The 18620-nt window shown below is 39.6% G+C and overlaps 1 protein-coding gene across 1 annotated transcript in view; it reads left to right on the top strand.

The window, feature by feature from the left end:
* The window catches only part of SLC10A7 (solute carrier family 10 member 7), a 137569-nt gene that overhangs the window by 106732 nt on the left and 12217 nt on the right, over positions 1–18620 (top strand). The window contains exons 8-10 of the mRNA XM_054293405.1: positions 5990–6155; positions 8991–9042; positions 10570–10643. Coding sequence (XP_054149380.1) covers positions 5990–6155; positions 8991–9042; positions 10570–10643 — 292 coding nt within the window. The remainder of the gene's footprint in view (positions 1–5989; positions 6156–8990; positions 9043–10569; positions 10644–18620) is intronic.

The raw sequence follows: 18620 nt of genomic DNA, 5'->3' as shown, positions 1-18620 counted from the left end.
CCATTGGTAATTTGTCTGCCAGCGTAAAGTGGGCACTTCACATTAAACAGACCTTAACTAAAGCTAGAATTAATGTTATGATTCTGTGCAGTTCTTCTTCCCAAATCTATAAAATGAAACCAGTTGTACAGAAATCCTCAGTGAATCTAGTCACACACACAAAAAAATCTTGATGTCCTACAAGTAAAGGATCTTAAGTGCCTTCTGCATCATTGCCCAAAATGTTCCAGAGGAGCCCTTTGAGCATTTGGGAGCTGTGCTTATCAACACAAGTCTAAAAGGGTGCTATGTTGCAATACAAGTTGTAAGTGAAATTGAAACTAAAAAGCTTAGCAAGGTATTTCTTTTTAAAGAATGAGAAATGGAAAAGGGAAGGTAGATGGAAGTTGATAGGAAGTAGAAGGAATTATTTAACTAAAGTGGGGGAAATAAAAATTAACAGAACTGTTATTAAAAAAAAAGGGGGGGGGGGGGGGGGGACAGTGTCAAATCTGTCTCTTGTAAATGAAATCCACATAGAAGGAATCTTTATTCTCTTCAAAGTCCAGGAGAGCTGCAGGGAGGAGAGGTGCCCTGGGAGATGAGCTCTCCAGGAGCTTTTTGCAGAGGACCAAAGAAGGGGATAAACAGCCTTCAGAACACACTTCACTCCCTACTAAGACCTGACTCAGCAGGGAACAGAGCCTGCTTTCCACAGAATGCAAAATATGAAGGAAAGGTACTGATGCTGCAGACACCCTTCACATTTTTACCATGTTGCACCTGTTTATAAGGTTTTAAAACAACAGTTGCAAATTACCTCAAACTGTGAAACTTAATTTTGAAAATGGCCTCATGTGGTTTTTATGCCTTGCTTTAAAGGTGTATATGTGACAGGAGCTATCTCTTGGGAGTGAGCTGACATAATGGAGTAAGATAGCTTTTAGGGGAGTTTGGTAAGCTGAGGGGTAAAAAGCAAGATGCTTATAGAAATTTTTTTTTTTTCCTCAGATTGCAAAAAAATTTTTTTGCAGCCTGTCTTCAGAAAAAAAACCCATTAGATTGTACACTCTGTAGCATAAGGATAGATTTGACATTTGATGATATCCTAGGAAAGCAGGTGAACCATCACAAAATCTGAAACTTTACAGCAATATTCAGGAAAAGGTGGGAATTTATGCCTCCACAGAGGTAAAACTCCTGTAAAAATATCAGGACATGGTCTGGCTGAGGTGGTGCAAGTTTTGCTTTATAAAAGGGTCTGTGCATTTGAACTGGCATGCAGACCTTGTATATTTGGAGACTGGTTTTTCTGTAGAAATCTGAACAATGTCCCTCTTAGCATCTTATTTCATTTAGATTTTTATACAACCCAATTAATCTCTCTTCCATTCCAGGAATTGATTCCTTACACTGGTTTTTACTGCTGCTGTCATCTTAGTTGATTTCCTTTCCTTTTTCTCCCCAATTTTCTCACCTTTCATGCCTTACAGACTTCACTGACCTAGTTCCCAATATTGCCTGCAATTGTCTTTCTTGGTTTACCATCACTATATAAGAAAAGATATGGAAAAATTACAGGACTGTTGAAAATATCTACCCTGACTCCAAGATTTTCAATGGGAAATTTTGTATTTTAGCCTTCATTGCATTAGTCTGTTACTATAAGTAGTAGTAATATTAATTAAGAATGAGTTCGGAATCTTACCTTAGAAGAGAAATTAAGTAAGGTAACTGCTGCATTTAGGTGTGGTTGTAATCCAGCAGTTGCAGCTTGTTTGCTCATGTGTTTGAACACAAGGAAAAGGTGACTTGTGTTTCTTTGTTGAGGTGGTAAAGCCCCACGTGTTTTACCCATGTATTTAGAAGAACATACCAATAGACAATAAAAAAGAGCAGAAGTGCAGTAAAACCACTGTAAATTCTGTTAAAGAGGAGTTCAGTCCAAAATAGTTGGTAGAATTAGGAAAAATCTATTTTAGATAATGATGTAAATACCAAGAGAGACTCCTGTGTATAATGGAAACAGAAAAGGTGACTTCCTATCCATTTCCTTGGGGGTTTTTTTGGGTTTAGGTTGTTTGAGGTTTTTTTGGTTTTTTTTACCGTTCTTGTGTTTAATAAACAAGTAAGTTACAGATCTAGATAATTTTTAGGAGATGTACTGCATGACTAATGTCAGAAATTATTCCATTCCATATAAGGTGGGAGTGGAGCTCCTTGCTCTATTTAGCTCAATTAATAATGAACATTAATGTATTACATTGTTTTTTGAATTTTTTACCTTGTGTGTCCAGCACTTGGGCAGACAGGTAGAAAGTGTCTAGAAAATTTTACTGACAGATTTCTCTGGGTATACTCTGTGACTATTCTGAAGGTACAATTAGAGAAGTGAACTGTTTTTCTGTAACACACCTTCTGCCATTTTCATGTGTGGTCTAATAACAGATGAGCACTGTTTACCTGCTTTCCTGGAACAGCAGATCATGTTTCTTTGCCCAAGGATATTAAATGAAATAAGCATTAGAGCAGTGAGCTCGTTTGCTTAGGAAGGTTGGTGTTTAGACAAGAAGGTTATGGCAGGATACAGAGCAGTCTGTAGGAAAAATACTGTGGATAGAACTATTCTGCTAGGAGAACTAAATTGAAATGGGGACACTACTGTTAACTCAAGTGTAATTACATTTCTTTGTTGTTAAAAATTAAATCCTGGGCAAGAGGAAAGTTTGAGCCTGAAACTGTGTTTTGAAGCAAATTTGAGCTGATGCCTTTCCAAAACCTTTGGAGGTTGCCAGAATGTAGTCTTCAGGAGGTGCTTGCCTGCTGGAAAAATTCATGTTCTTTTATTTTCTAACTTTTCTGAGTTTATCAGGCAGATTATTTATAAAATATCACCTACTCCAAAGTTTTGCTTCTCTCCCGCTGTTTTCTCCACTAAACTGCAGTTTGAGGGAAGGATTCACCTTCATGTTCTTTCATGTGCAACCTCTGGGTCAGCCTTTCCCTGCTCTTTGGGGCTGGCATTTGAATCTGTATGAAAACCCTTACAGAGCATCACTAGCAGCATCACTGCTGAGCTCAGCCTTGGCCAGGGCTGGATCCATCTGGGAGCTGGCTGGCACTGCCTCCATCAGTCATGAGAGAAGCTTCTGGCAGCCTCTCCCAGAAACCATCCCCTATTGCCTGCCCTACTACCAAACCTTGCCACAAAACCCAATACATCCCCTTTTTGCTCTTTTCCATCAGTGGGATGCATGTATTTTGGATACCAGTGGTTTATATTAACATTCAGAAATGACTGTGTTAGCTTTCACTGCAATTCAGACAAATGAAGCTTTAGTACCTCAACCCAGGCTCTGAATGTGTTTTTTTTTTCTTGTATTTGTGGCACTTATTGTTATTTCACTACAAATATTCACAAATTTGGTCTTTTGTAGTTCCCTGTTTACCCTGAAAAGTTATAGAATTGGGTTAAGAATTAAAAGGCTTTCAAAGCATCCTTGTCCTGAAGCAACTCTGCCAGGCATGAATAACAAATGGATTGTTTTTCAGTCAAAGAGAATCAGCTGACATGAGCTTCTGTAGGGTTATTTTCTTCCATCAAGTTATACAAGAATTTAGGTTACCTTGAATCAGTGATTATAGGCTGAATTGACCTCTGGAATTGCCGATCATGTTGAACCTTGTAAGAAGATCAAAATGTATGGGATTCTGTGTTAGAGAAGATACATTTTGTCTGTGTTTTGTGCACATTTTGCATGACATTTGGTTGATTAGATAATTTCCTGAAGCCACAATTTAGTTCTTCAGGGTCTGACTATATAATTTTTTAAAAAAGATAATGTGCAGTAAGGAACTGTACTGCTATTTATGGTTATTGATTCACAAAAATTCCAGGCTAGATAGAGGTGGGTATTTAAAGAAGGTATCACTCAATTGAAGATTCTGAGGAAATACTTGCAGTTTAATTTTTTAAATGTTTTTTATTTCTCTTCTATGACAGTCAAGGATAAATGTGTGTATGATATTATTGTCATGTCTGGTATAATCAGACCCTGAACAGGCACAGGGTTGCAGTTTTTGGATTAAATACTTCCACTAGAAATTGTACCATGGTATAATGAGCCATCACTTTTCTTTTTCAACATCTCGTTACTTTCTGTATAAATCTTCTGGAAGGACTATAAATTAATAGGTGGCCTTAAGTAGTTTTTCTTTTTCCCCAGTGTGACAATTTAAGGGATAATAGGATTTTTTTTAAACTTTGTTAAAAAAAACTTGCTCACTTTAGAAGTGAAAGGCTTTACTTTTTGCTTCTGATAATTACAGTCCCAAATTTGCTCAGAATTAGACTCATCTAAACTTCCCATTATATGTCTTTCATATTGCTCTCTGCATGGCTTCACTTTCTTGTGTCTCTTTCATCAGTGCAGTGTCCTATTCCTGCCCAGTGGCTGAAGGAGCTCCAGTGGAGGCTTTCAGAAGTCTGGCCTTATATTTTTTGTTATTTTCTCTCTTTAACATCTGGCAAGTGTGACATTTTAAATTTCACTGTTTTCACCGGGGCATTGAGAATTCCCTTAGATATTTTCCTGCAAATTTGTTATTTTTCAGCAGCAGGACGCCCACAAGTGTGGGAGGTGAGTGCTGATCTTCAGCCTGCGTAGCTTGGCATGAAGCCCAGGTGCCAAAGTTCTAGTGTGTGCCCTGATGGAGTCTCATTGCTGTGGTGACTGGGATGGCTGCTCCAGCACTTCCCTGCTGAGAGCCTTGCAAACAAGCCAGGAAAGCAATGAGGAAAACTGAGAGAGAGCAGCTTGATTCCATGGCTTTGGCATTTGTTGTGTGAAAGGGTCCTATGGTAGCATTGGTGATGATGGCCTGCTATTAATCTTGAATACCTTTAAGGTTTTCTGTGTCATTAAACCAATGGTGGTGATGTTTGCACCACTGAGGGAAGGTCACGAGACACCTTTGGAGCCCTCTGGCTGAAGTGCTTCAGGATCCTGGGCTGTGATTTCCAGAAGAGTGTGGTAACAGAGAACATCAGGAGGCCTCAGGAGAAATTAGGCAAGATAATGTGATTGCTGAAAAATTAACACAAGTTGCAGCTGTAGGATAAAAGCTTTAAAAAGTTTTTTCAAACCATATAAAGTAAACAGAAAAACTAAAAGCGACTCCCCAGGCAGGACTAAAATAGATGCATTATATCTGGTGGGACTTAGTGCTATGGTATTCAGCATAACTTTAACGTTGGGGTTGCTTTAAAATTTATAGTTGTTTCTAAAAAATTCTTGAAAAACTGCTTCATATTCTGTTTCCTGAAAGTGCAAAAGTTCTGCTAAGTACAGTAGGTTTCCTTGTTTTCATGTGTTAATTCTGATATTCTAAAAGCGTGCAAATGGCATTTGTCTTTGGATTTACAAAAACTCCAGATATTCAGAGTTTGAATTATTTAAACTCCCACAACACATGCACTTTTGCTTTTCAAGCTTGAGTTATAATTTAATTAAAAACTTCTGGTGCATCGCTTGCTATTTAAATATTAAAATGTTCCATGGATCACTTTCGATTATCTACCGTCATGAAATTCCTGAAGATGTCAGATTTTTAAGATTCCCAAAGTTGCACTTGGAATTGTCTGTTGATGCAAAGGGGACTGTGATAATTACATACATCCATTAGTATCAGCAGAGGAGATAAACTTTGGGGAGGCTTAATGGGCATGTCTCAGTGACAGCTAGCAAAGAACATTTGGCATGATTAAGGATGGATTTGAATGCACTTGAAAATATACTCTCATTATGGACGCCCAGTGGAAGTTGCACTACAAATGTTAAATTCCCCAGAAGAAGAGTTGTGTGGCAGGGAAGCTTTGAAATCCACTGTGGCCGTCATCCAAATTACTCTCTTCTCTTTGTGTCTTTCCGCTGTCAGATTCACTTTGTGATGCCCAACTTGGCTCCCTGCATCTCTGAAAAGAGACAACCTGTTGGTTTCTGTGTTTCAGATTGTCCGAAGATACATCAAGGACTGGCTTGAAAGGAAGAAGCCTCCATTTGGTGCTATCAGCAGCTGTGTGCTCCTGATGATCATCTACACAACGTTCTGCGATACCTTTGCCAATCCAAATATTGACCTGGATAAATTTAGCTTGATTATAATCGTGTTCATAAGTAAGTTCAGCCCTAATGACTCTTTTTTTGTGTGTGTGTTTCAGGTCTGCAATGAGCTACATGTAGTGGGGGAGCTGTGAGGGTACTGGCATGATGTTAGAGCTTCTAAAGCATGTGGAAACCAGGTTGCCAGACTTCTTAGGAGCTGGATGCATTTAGGGGACCAAGTAAGCATTTAGAGAGGAGTGAACCCTGCTATTTAGGTGGGCCTGAGGTTGCTCTGTGGCCCTTCCTTTCTGAAAGTACATAGTAGTACTTTACAAGCATTTGTTGGCATTCTGGTTTTGCCTTCTTTGCTATTGAGCTGCCATAAAATACACAGATGTCACATTCCAAACAGCAACACAAGATTTGGGGTTGAGCTGTTACTCAGAAGCACTGTTATAATTTTTAAACTGCTCTTCCTTAGCATATTATAAACCTAGAAACTAGTTGGGAGTTAGAATGTGTTGATCTGTTTCCGTGGATGAGCACATTTCTTTGAGTTTCTTTTAGAAGCACTCAAGTCATTCAGCCTTAAATAACACCCACCTGAGAATAGGCTGCTGGTATCCTTGCCATCAGCTGGAAGCACACTGGCAGATCCCTCCCTCCCAGGGAAAGGCAATGCTGTACAGGCACTGTCTCCTCTCCCTGCAGGGAATTCCCATTTGCCTCAGACTGTCCACAGACAGGAGTTTCAATTTGCATGGAGGAGAGGTAACTACAGTATGCTTCAGTATAAATCACATCTCATACTCTAAAACTGTGGGATTTCAAGAGATCAGACCATCACCTACTTTGTGTGTCTGCATATGCTTCTGTCTAATAAAAATAATGTATCTTCTACAAATCTGACCTCAGCTAAAACCAGTAGGAAATTTGCCCCTGCCCTTTGTGCATCAGATCTTAATTCTGTCTTAATTGTGCCTTTTTTTTGGGATTATGAAACTGTACATATGGATTATGAAACTATACTAAACACTATACCTACATAAAATAATTCATGGGACTATAAGTGGTACAATATAATGTTTTATTCTGAAAGCAAAGGATTAGGAAGCAATGCTATGGAGCTTTTTTCGAAATGGAACAAATACTTCTTTGCACTGGCAACCAAGAAGGACCTTGGACTGAAATCAGTGCAAAATTGTCAGCAAAAAAAAAAATGGTACAGAGATTTTCAACTCAAACTTAACATGCAGAGAAACTCAGAAAAAAAACCCCTTTCTTTTTTATTTCAAGACATGTTCTTCCTAGAACAGTTGATTTGTAGTTGTTTGCTTCTGCTGTCTTGCTTGGCCTTCATTTCTCTTCAAGGCAACTCTGTATGTGTTCCATGTGGAATGAAATGTACAATTTGCTGTGGAATACACTGAAAGTCATATCTACATGTTCATTGCCAGTGTGCAAACTGGAATTTCTTGGTAAGAAAATTAACATAAGCATTGGAACTATTTGGAATAAATTAGACAATTGGTAGGGGGATTTTTTCTGGAATATTTACAAAACCAAAAACCAAGGAAGTTTTGGAGATGGGTGTGCACATTGTATTCTAGAAGTTTATTATCACCATTGGATGTGTCAGCTGGATGTGTGTATTGTTTTACACCAGGAAGTGAAATTAGCACGAGGAGTTTGAGGTAAAACTGAGTTTGTTATTCTGCTGATTAATGTTTCTATGTAATTTTTATGCTAATATTCTAGCCACAGCAAAATATTCACGAGGAATAATTGGTAGCAACACATGCTTATTGCTTTACAGAATTATGTGTAATAAGGGACTGTTTTTTTCGGTGAATATTAAATTAATGTACTTCATCGGAGAAAAATTATAATTCAGGAGCAATGGATTGCTCCTTTAGTTCATGAAGGAGGAATTAAGTGCATGCTGAGGTGACATTTATACATTCTAGGAAATGTATGTAGGAGAATAGAAAATGTCACTGGTTATAGCTAATATCCCTGCCATGTTTCCCAGTTGTAAACTGGGGTGAAAATCAAATGCATTGTTTTGACTTGCACTGCCCTGTGGGGCATGTCAGCCTTACTGCATCCACACATTTTGCAAGGAGTAGGGAGAGGAGCCACCCCAGATTCTGCTGCAAGGAAAAGCCTTTTCCCCAAAACCCACAAACTCAGGAAAGGCCTGTGCAGGTCACAGGGTCTCTCCTTCAGCCTTGTGGGGATTTTCCATGCTCTGGGCTGATGCTACTCATGGAAGCCACTGGCTGTTCCTTGTACCTCTGCAGTCCCAGGGTGGGCCCTGTGCCCCCCAGAGTCCCTGAGGGTGTCAGCAGACCTGGCAGAGAGAAGGTCTCCCCATGGGATGCTCACAACCACCTGTACTTACAGAGCTGGCTGAGCTTGCAGGAAAGGTCTGACACACACTGCCCAGCCCAGGAATCAGCCTTTGTCTCAGAGAGAATTCAAACATCTATGATGATCTCTTCCTCTCCCCATGAATGATCATAATTAATATACCCAGGGCTGGGAATATTTATTTGGATCATCCTTACACACTTTCTCCTTTAAAATAGCAAGTCTAAGTGCCCAGCACCCAGAGCATGTCTGACAGATGCAGCATATGCACTATTTCCTGCCACTCATCGTGTCAAGAAGTTCTTGATTCAGAGGATCTACCCCAGGAAGAACTTGTGCAGCCATAACATTAATTCTGGCTTGCCAGGATGTATGATCTGTGTTGTTCTTCCAGGCAGTCTTTAAAGCTTGTCTGGCAATGGGTTTCTCTGGATAGACTTGATCCAGCCTCATTTCTGCCCTGCAGTATGGGAACAAAAGGCATGGACACAGTAATTATAATTGTGATCTAATTTTAGCTTGTTTCTCTTTCAGTATTTTCTATTCAGATGAGCTTCATGTTTTTGACTTTCCTCTTCTCCACAAGGTAAATGAATGTGCTGAATCCCAACCTTTGAATATTTCTTTTGCGTGATATCTTTGGTTTGTGTGACAAAGTTTATGCAAATGTGCAAAGGCAGGTTTCTGAATAGAGGTGACCTCATTTTGGTATTTCCTATTGTTCTTACTGCATTTGCTCTGTTAGAGTTTCATAGGCTAAGAGAGCAGGACCTGAATTCTGTCCTTTCTTGTGTGTTAATTACAGAGTTGTTAAATCTCAATCAATCACTGCTGTACCTCATCCACTGAAAAAAATGGATTAGCACAGATGTCACTGAAGGTATAATTTGCCCTGCAGACATGCTGATGACATATGAGAGAGAGAACTCAGTTTGACTTTTTACATCTCAAGATACATTTGCTGTGCTGGCAATTCACTCCTCTCTATATATGTCAAATTTGCTACATTTATATGGTGATTCTTAAAAGACAGCAGTCCTGAACTAATGTTTGGTAGAGCTTTTTTTTTTTTTTACTTTTTTAAAGTCTCAACCAGTAAGGGCAATTGTACATTCACTTCTCAAAAACTGGTACTGTAAGCATGGTGTTGCCAGTGGCTCAAGGCATCACTGGTGCTGGCTGGAGTAGCCACATTTGTCCTCTCACTTGGGCTTATTGGAATATTTGTTTAGCAGCACTCTGCTGAAAGGAGAGTGACACAATACAGCAGACTCCAAGCATATGCTTTGTATAAATTAAACAATATCCATAAGGGAGAATCACAAAGAAGGGTACAGTGTCTTAGAGCTACTTAGGCTTCTTTTAGTGCTATAAGAAAATTTCTCTGTGACAAGATCATATCCTAGCCTTAAAAGGCATTTTAAAATAACTTCTGAACTGCTAGACCTAACCTGGGGGGAAGATATGCCCCAACTGTGAAATCTAAAATACCTTAAGCAGTAACCAGCTCAGTATGGTAAATGTTTAGAATCTCATAGAATTACTCCTATTTTGGAGCAAAGGGTGATCCATTGGCCAGTCATCTCTCTCTCTCTATATAGATGTCATTTTCCCACCCCTCCTGGCCTTAGTCCCAGTGTTTAAATCCTTAGATGTAGTTTATCTCTGAAGTGGAAGCTAACTCCTTAGTGTGGACTCAATATACTGTCCAAGCGGAGCATTTTGTTACTGTTCCATACTAGAAGAAGAAATAATAGGTCATTTTCTCTTATTTTGTGGAGGCAAGGGGCTTCTGCTGTGACATTTTTGCATGTTTGACAAAATAAACTTGGCTGGAATAAAGTTGCGTCCTACACACCATGTCTTCAAAATTTCTATCCTTCACGTGGGAGTGTATTCATTAGAGAGCTTGCCACAACAGAGATACAATTCTGCTAAAAAAAAAAAAATAAATCAAGCACTACTGTTCATTTATGGGTGGAATTATTTCTGTCACCAGACTGATCAAAGTGATGGGAATGTGTATATGGATCCTCAAAGTAATAATTTTGATAGATGCTGTTTTAAGAAGGTTTTTACTATCAGAGGTTATTAAAACTCTTCTGTTTTGTAGGAATAACTCTACTTTCACACCAGCAGACACAGTGGCTATCGTTTTCTGTTCCACACACAAATCCCTCACCCTGGGTAAGTCAGGAGATAAGCTTGTGAGCAAAACAACAGTAACATTCATGCCTTGCTGTGTTGAAAAAAAAAATTGGTTTAGTTGCTGGTTTTTCTGCTTAAATGGTTTTGGGTTTAGTGTGACAAGTGCTGCTACCAGTGCGATACTAATAGTAGAATAATGCTCTTGCACAGATGAAATTAATGCTTCCTACAGGGCAGAGAACACAATATGCTCAGCTGAGATTTTAGTGCTTGTACAGTAAGACCACCTGATTTGTGGAAAGCTGTATTTTTCTTTCTGTTCTTATGCTGTTCTGTTGCCTAATCCAATGCTGCTAAAATTTCAGGTTTGTTTCTGAAGAGATGGCTAGGTGTACCTGCCCAGTTTGGCAGTAAAATCTTACATCTAAAAGCTGGGATGTACAAGGGAAAATCAAAGGACATTGTATAGTCAGAAATCACAAAGAGACAATACTCTTTTGCTTAACATGAGCAAAATGTGTGTGTTGAAGTCTGCAGATACTTTGGATAGCTTTATTTCTTAGCATTCATTTATCAAAACATCGTAGAGATATTTGTCACTTATGACCCCATAGTGATAACAGAATATTCTGATGGATATTCAGAAAATACTGTTAAATCAGAAATGCTTACAGCCACTTGCTGCTGTTTCATCCATTATGTTCAGTCAGGGACACTACTAGATTGTTTTCAAATTATAAAACCAGATGTTTGGTAAAGCATGTATGACTGAATATCTGACTCTTTTCAAGAGTGTATCTGTGAAAGAGGAACACATTTAGTGTCAATGACAAAGGTAAGAGCTCAGCCTGAAACAGGGGAAGACCAAGTTGGGATTTAGAAGTTTCCCAGGTTGGTTTGATAGAGCAAAACTCACCTCAGGGTTCTTTGCCTCAGCCAGGCCTGTGCTGCAGAACTGTTAGCAAGTGCCTTTGAAAGTCTGTGGGAATTGGAGGAGCTCCTGGAAGACAAGGAAAAGTCAAACAAAATGTCTCTTTTTACAGTGGAAATGAGGGAGGGGAAGAGGAATTATAGATCAGTGAGTTTTAACTTCATTTTGTAGAAAACTACTGAACCAAGTCATTAAATAAATTATTTTTAAAGTGTAGAAAGAACAAGGAAATGAGCAACAATGCCATAGCTTTGTCAAATACATGGCATACTAAACTAACCTCCCTTCCTTTCACACAGGGTCCTGTGGGTTGCAGGGAAGCAGCAAAAGTTGTGTGGCTTGAGAGTGTTATGGCTTTTGATATTTGCACAATGTTTTGGCCTCCACAATTCAAAAATTATGTGGACTAACTGAAAAGACATGAGAAGAGAGTGCCATGAATGATCACAGACCTCAAAAATGTGACCCCAGAGGTAGATTGAGGCAGTTGGGATTGTTGAGGGAAGATAACAGAAATACTGCAGTGATCTTCAAATGCATAAAAGGTTGATGCAAAGAAGGAAGAAAGCAACTCTGTCACAGTGGACTTTGTAAAAGGAAGGACTTTGTTACAGTGATGATGATTTAAGCTAACAATCAGGGAAACCTGTCTAGTGTAAGGCAGTTCAGCTTTGGAATATGTTGCCTATTGATGTCTTCAATCTCCTATCATTGTAGACAAGCCTCAGATGGGAATTAAATAGCTGAAGTTGATTCTGCCTTGGAGCAGAACATAGATTAAATGACATTGGTCTTTTCCAGCCAAATGTGCTATGAAACTGAGCTTGGACTAATAAATGAGCTTGTATTCAGGACAGTTAGTCTTGTATTTGTAGAAAGCAACTGCACACATAAGTCATAACACACTGCTGTGTTTTCTGTTTGGAGCTGTGTATGAACTTAGGGCACAACTGTAATACTACAGAAGAAAAGCTGAAGAAACTGGTTGTATTTAACAGCACAAATATGCAAGTTTCCCCTTCTCTCCCCAGAGAGAATAGTTTTATATATGCTCTGTTGCATATTTCTGTCAGCTTGCTGTGACACTAAGAAGATAAACACAAAGCCTTTTTAAATATTTAAGTCCTAAAGGTGCTTGCCATCACCCCCCAAAAAATGAGGACTGTTCATTTCTTTAACTCACTGCACCAAGCATCTTTATGCAGCCTGTCTTGACCTCACTGTGCACACAGCTGAATCAGTTCACTTTTCTTCTGCTACTACCCTCTCAATTTTTTATGTTATTTTCTTTTTTAGAAAAACTTAGTTTGAGGTTCCTAGCTCCCTTGACCTTTTGGCTCACACTTTCCCAATTCCAAGTTACTGCTTATATTGGCATAGCCTCATGAGCCAGCTTTTGCATTCTGCAGCTTTCTTTGCCTTACTACACTGGCAAAAATACTTTGGCCATCTTGACTTCAAGGACTCCTGCAGCTTCTCCCCATCCATAAATTCCTTTTTCCCCTAGCCCAGATATCCCATGTCTAAGTGTGCAGGTTGAAGTGAACAGGTGGACAGTGGAACATGGTACTGTGGGGCTGTTTCTCAGCTGTGTACTGTTCTGTTTGTCAGCTTTGGGGCAGACTGCTTTCCAGTCATCCTGGGAGAGGAATGGGGAAATGTTCCTTTTGGCAATCCCCTGGGAGCCTGTCCTTGGTAAGCCTGAAGTACCTGCTGGTCTTGTGTGCACCCCTGCTCCATGGGTGTCCAGGTGTGCCTGCTGTGTATCAGACTCCAGCTGGCTGAGTTTGAGACCATTGATATTTTATTCTGTTTGGTGTTTGTACCAGCTCCAGATAACATAGAGCTGTGTGAAAACAAATCTGTGTGAAAATAAGGAGTATTGGGTTTTACAAAGCCAGGGTGTGATGGGGTATGTGCCTGAGCTGATGATGCAAACAGATATGTTAACCAGAGCAGACAGCATTTTTTCCTTCACTGGAGGTGGGAGCAGAGTAGGTCTAATTTGTTTTTAAGGATTAGCTGTATCTAAATGGCACTTTTAAATCTTTCCCTGTCCACCCTGGTCTTAGCAGAAACAAGACAAACACAGGCATTTTGGCCTGTGCTCTTTTGCTGTTCTGGCACATTTCTGCTTGTCCTTAGGTGTCTATTACAAACCATGCAACGAGAGATCTGAGAGAGCTTTTGGTAGAGAACGCTTTTCCTTCTCCCTCTGTCACTGCAATGCCTGAAAGCACAAATACAGCTCACGCTCTCATTTCACATCTGTTGTGGAGCTCTGCTTTGTTTGTCTTCAAGATTCCAGTGGTAGTGTATAAATGACCCCCAACACTTGTACTTTCACTTTGAAACTGATTTCTCTCAGCTTGGCAGGTGAAACTCCAAATAGGTATGTCTGGCCCATTCCCTGGGGAGCTGAGAATGGTGCAGCTAAAGTGGGAGAAGAGCTGACAGCTTTAAAGCTTTAGAAGTGGTAATAGGAGAGGCATGAGAAGACTTTTGTAAGTCACTTTCTCCCACACCATATTATGAAACCAAGTAATTCCCATGCAGTGCATGCTCATGAGGCCAACTGCCACTTCACTGTTGCATCCATGAATAAGTGCTTGCTCTGCACGGAGATGAGTGCTGCTCCCATATGCTGGGTCTTATTTTGTAGACAGAACAGTTGACACACTTTTTGTCTCAAAGATCACAGTGCAGGGTGTGTTTGTGTAAGGACAAATTACACAGGGTAGGTGCCTTTGTGTTCCTTAGCTGGGAGCACGAGCCAGTACCTCTGCATAGCGGTGGGTGCTTCAGCAGGGTTGTGAATAAAGGGCATCACACATGCGGAAAAACCAATGTTTATTTGCATTTCACCTAAAGAGTGAAGCAGGATGTAAACTTGCAAGCAAGCCAAGATAAATATAGTATCCACAATGGCCTCTGGCTTTTTCACCCCCACATTGTTCCCTTTCTCTCTTTCCCCCTGCTCACATATATGCATGGTACATGTGAGCACACACATATGCAGACATTTGATGCATGGCTTTTATTAGTGCATTTGCCATTGATTGATTAGTACTTAGTATTAGTACTTCTTCTATTGATTGATTGCAGATGAAGTGACTATTTGACCTTTAATTATGAGCCTTGCTATTGAAAATGACATTGAGTTATGGCTTCACATAATCCATCTGGAAAGCCCAACATGATGCCATTCCCTGGAGTTCATTCAGTGAGAAGAGAAGAGGCCTCAAGGAAGTGCAAAGCTATCACTGTGGCTCGTTTAAAAAAATACTGCAGTTGTTGCTTGCCCTTACACAAAAGTTGCAGCCAAATACAGAACGTTATTTGATTTTTTTCAGAGAGTGAAATTGCTATCTAGAAGTTACAACTCTGAAAGGAAAATTCAGAATTGTCAAAAATATTTATTTGCTTTAATTCTTGGCATTTGCTATGTAGAATTATTTTATCAGCAAAAATCAAAGTACTGTTACCTATTTTGGCTACCACAAGGGCAAATATTAATATTGGAGGTATGAATAACAGCAGATTGATAAAACAAAACAGCAAAAATAACCCTACCTAATAATAAGATTGGGATATTGTTTGTGATGGAGGATGTATTTTTCTCATTTGGATTCAGCAACGTAGCAGTTCTCTCACCATGAAGCCCTTCAAGTGATACAATCAAAGTTTTTAGCCTACCAAATACTTTCAGGCAAGAGTACAGTTCATTCTAGAAATAAAAGCCAAAACACCAACTTACTTCTGTCTTGTTTTAATTTAATTCAATTTTTTTTTTAAATATTCAGTTTCTTACTGCTCAAGTACTGGAGCAATGGCCTGTACTTGAACAATTCCTAGAAGCCTGCTGTGGTGCAGCAATAGATTCAGAGGGGAATGTCTGCAAGGTGATCATCCAGGCTGTGGATTAATCAGCCTGTGCCTTCCCCCAAGCTGCACAGTGGGACAGAGGGCATCCTGCTGACAGATAGCTCCAATCTGCTCCCAGGTATCTATAGTTTTCTGTCATGCTTTCTGCAGATATCACCTGATAAGGTTTCTCAGGATAAATAATATATTGAGATGCTGTACTAATCCATTGTAGATTCTTTTTATTGTATGGTGATAATCACCTTTCTCCTTTAAATAGAAAAATGCTAAAATGTTCTGACTTGTACTAAGATAAAAGGTGGGTGATTTTAAAAAGGAGGCATCTCTTAATCATTCTGTAATAGAAAGGTAAGATGGCAAAGTCATGTGTGTTGCCCTAAGCGAGTATTGAGGCTATTCTCTGGTATTTTTAGAGTGTAGTGGTTTTTCTCTGCTCCTGGCAGAGAACTTTCCTCTAAGGCAGTTATTCATCAAGGTCCTCTGCCATTCATATAAAGATATAGAAAATAATCCTGGTTAATTGCTCTCTGAAAGTTCCCAAGAGTAAGACTTTTGATGCTGTTTTTTACCTTCAGAATTTTCCCATGAGTGTTGGACAGGAGACTTTACCACATCCTGTCATACCTCTTGGTGTTGGTAGTGCTTGAATTTGCATTTATAACTTTTACAGGCTTTTAGTCTCATTCCTTCCCCAGGTGTCAGATAGGGTAAAGATAAGTAAAAATGATCCAGCTACTCCTCTGCCTGGAACTGGTGGGTGCTGTCCCTTGGGCAGGAGGGAAGCTGATGGGAGGAGAATGCTTCAAAGAATGAGAGTCTTATAAAGGGTGTGTCTGGACCCCTCACTGCTGCCCAGAGAGTTAGGAACTCTCCCATTTCTGCTTCTGAGATCCCTCAGGAGTGGGCTTAGTGACTGCTAGAACTTTTTTTTGATACAGTGATTGTTTGGGCCAAAATGAAATCTTTTTCTCATCACTTCAGTCTTTGCCCAGCATTTTCTTGGAAGGAACATCAGGTTATTGTCTGGGCTTTTTCCTCAGCTCTGTGATTCTCCTCTCTGTCTCTGGAAAAATAAGAACCAAGGGATTTGTGTTACATGAGATGACAGTGGTGACAACAGAAGCATCTTGATCTACTGCACTTTTCTCATGTTAGCCTCTTTCTTTTCTAGGCAGATGAGTCACATTTCTTAGCCTGGCAGTCTTCTAGAGCCAGCATTTGGTTCTTATCCACCAGTGTTATCAGTCAGGTTATCACCAAGTCCCTGTTATGTCTTCTTTCTGAGCAGACCTCAAAAAATGCCTGGGAAATGTTGTTACCTATTTCCAGTACAGCTGCAAAACCATGTATATCTGAATATAAATAATACCAGGTTTTATATAGATATGTTTATCTATATCAGAATATTAGCAAACTGACATATAAGCAGAAGATTTCTGTAACTGGGGATAGGGTGAGTGTTTGCTGCTTGCACACAGCAATCGCTGTCTTGCCCAGGAAGTCAAACTGACAGTTTGGGTAGGCTGTGGTCACTCAGATTGTCTGTGTCAGAGCATCAATCTTATTTTCTCTCATTGCTCATATGTGGCTTGCCCCTGTTTGCCTCCTTCGGAGCAGGGCATCCCTGGGTCTGAACTTTGCAGGGAAATGTGCTGGCAGGCCAGTCTGGCAGTAGGAAATGCTATAATTCAGTGAGTCATGGTGGCTTTTGGGCACAGAATACCTGCCTCCCCCTTGGTTTTTTAACAACTATCACAATCTAGTACATTTAATCTGTTGCAGTTTAGTCAAACTTGACCTCTCTGTGATTCTAGAAGGGAAAATACTACAGCAAATTAGGGAATCTCCTTTTCTTTCTGACCTGAAACATATGTTTCTTTGATTAGACCTAGAATGTGGCAAGAAATTCTGTACCAGCTCCCAGGGCTTCCTTTTCATCTGTATAGGTTTTTTATTAATATTTAGAAAGTTTGCCTGCAGCAGTACTAAAATGTGCATCAGAGGACAACAGTTGTTTACTGTGTTTGAACTGAAGGATCTCTCCCAGGAGATCTCATTCACTTGAAGTTTACATCTCTCAATCTCGACTTGCAGAAAGGGATCGATGAATAACAATTGTCATTTCAGAGTTGCACCTCTCCAATTATTTATTTGGTTGTGTGTCTTTCCAGAAGCACACGTAATTGGATCAGACACTAAAAACCAGATTGCAGGTTTTAATGACAGCAAGCTCATACCTCTTTATAATGAAATAAAAAAAAGTAAACACACATATCCATCTGTAAAATGATAATGACACAGGAGCTCTCCCTCCCCACCTAAAACAGTTAAAGTTAATTTATCTACTTTAAGAAACTGCATTATATTCAGCAGACAGCTGACAGGTTACCCTTGGGAAGATCCATGTTTGGACATGACTCAAGTTGGTTTTTTTTTACCTCAAGCTGGCAGAGGCTACAAGTGTCACCCATAGTAAAGCTGGTGACTATTGAAGATGATGTTGAGTCTCCCTGAGAGAGTTGTATCTACATTTGCTCTCTCAGTGCACCTTCTGGCAGCCAGTCTGAGCTGCTGACTCCAGACACTTCTAAAGCAGTGGGTGCAAAGATGTGAGAAATCAACAGCAGCAGTGAAATCTGGAAATCTCCTGTTGCAGGAGAGTTTGGGAGTCTGGAGTAGGGATCCAGCTCTAAAAGCTGCCATGAGCACTGCCAGCACACAACCCTATCCAGAGAATTCTATAATGGCAGATAGTGTCCCATAGGATTTCATGTTGTAGGGAGATGTTTTCTCAAAATGCCTTCCCAAATGGAGCAGTAAGATTTTCTGGCCTCGTGTTCTTTTTTTCGGCTACAGAAATTAGATGAATAAAGCAAAATTATAGGTTTTCCTTTATGAAAAGAAGGGTTTTCCTGGTTTTCTATTTATAACGAATTTGTGTGTCATGTTTTCCTTTGCATCAAGGTTACAGGTGGAGAAAAAGCTTTAAAAAAATTCGTATGAAACAGGTTTGAGCATAAACCTTTCCTGCCTGTCTTTACAAACATAATAAGAAAGACTATAAAACATTATTTTAATGGGTTTTTTTAATAATATGTGTAGATATAATGAAAACTTTAATACTGTGAAATCTTAGCCTCAGCTGTATGTGGAAAGGCAGTAGTGTTCAAGGAAAGAATCAAATTAATCAAATCTCAGCT

The sequence above is a fragment of the Melozone crissalis genome, unplaced genomic scaffold, assembly GCF_028551555.1.
Source record: "Melozone crissalis strain CALT ecotype California unplaced genomic scaffold, PUWL_Pcris_2 ptg000006l_1, whole genome shotgun sequence".
In the NCBI taxonomy this organism is placed as follows: Eukaryota; Metazoa; Chordata; class Aves; order Passeriformes; family Passerellidae; genus Melozone; species Melozone crissalis.
Note: the sequence above shows the minus strand (reverse complement) of the source record. Positions and strands in the feature narration are given on the sequence as shown.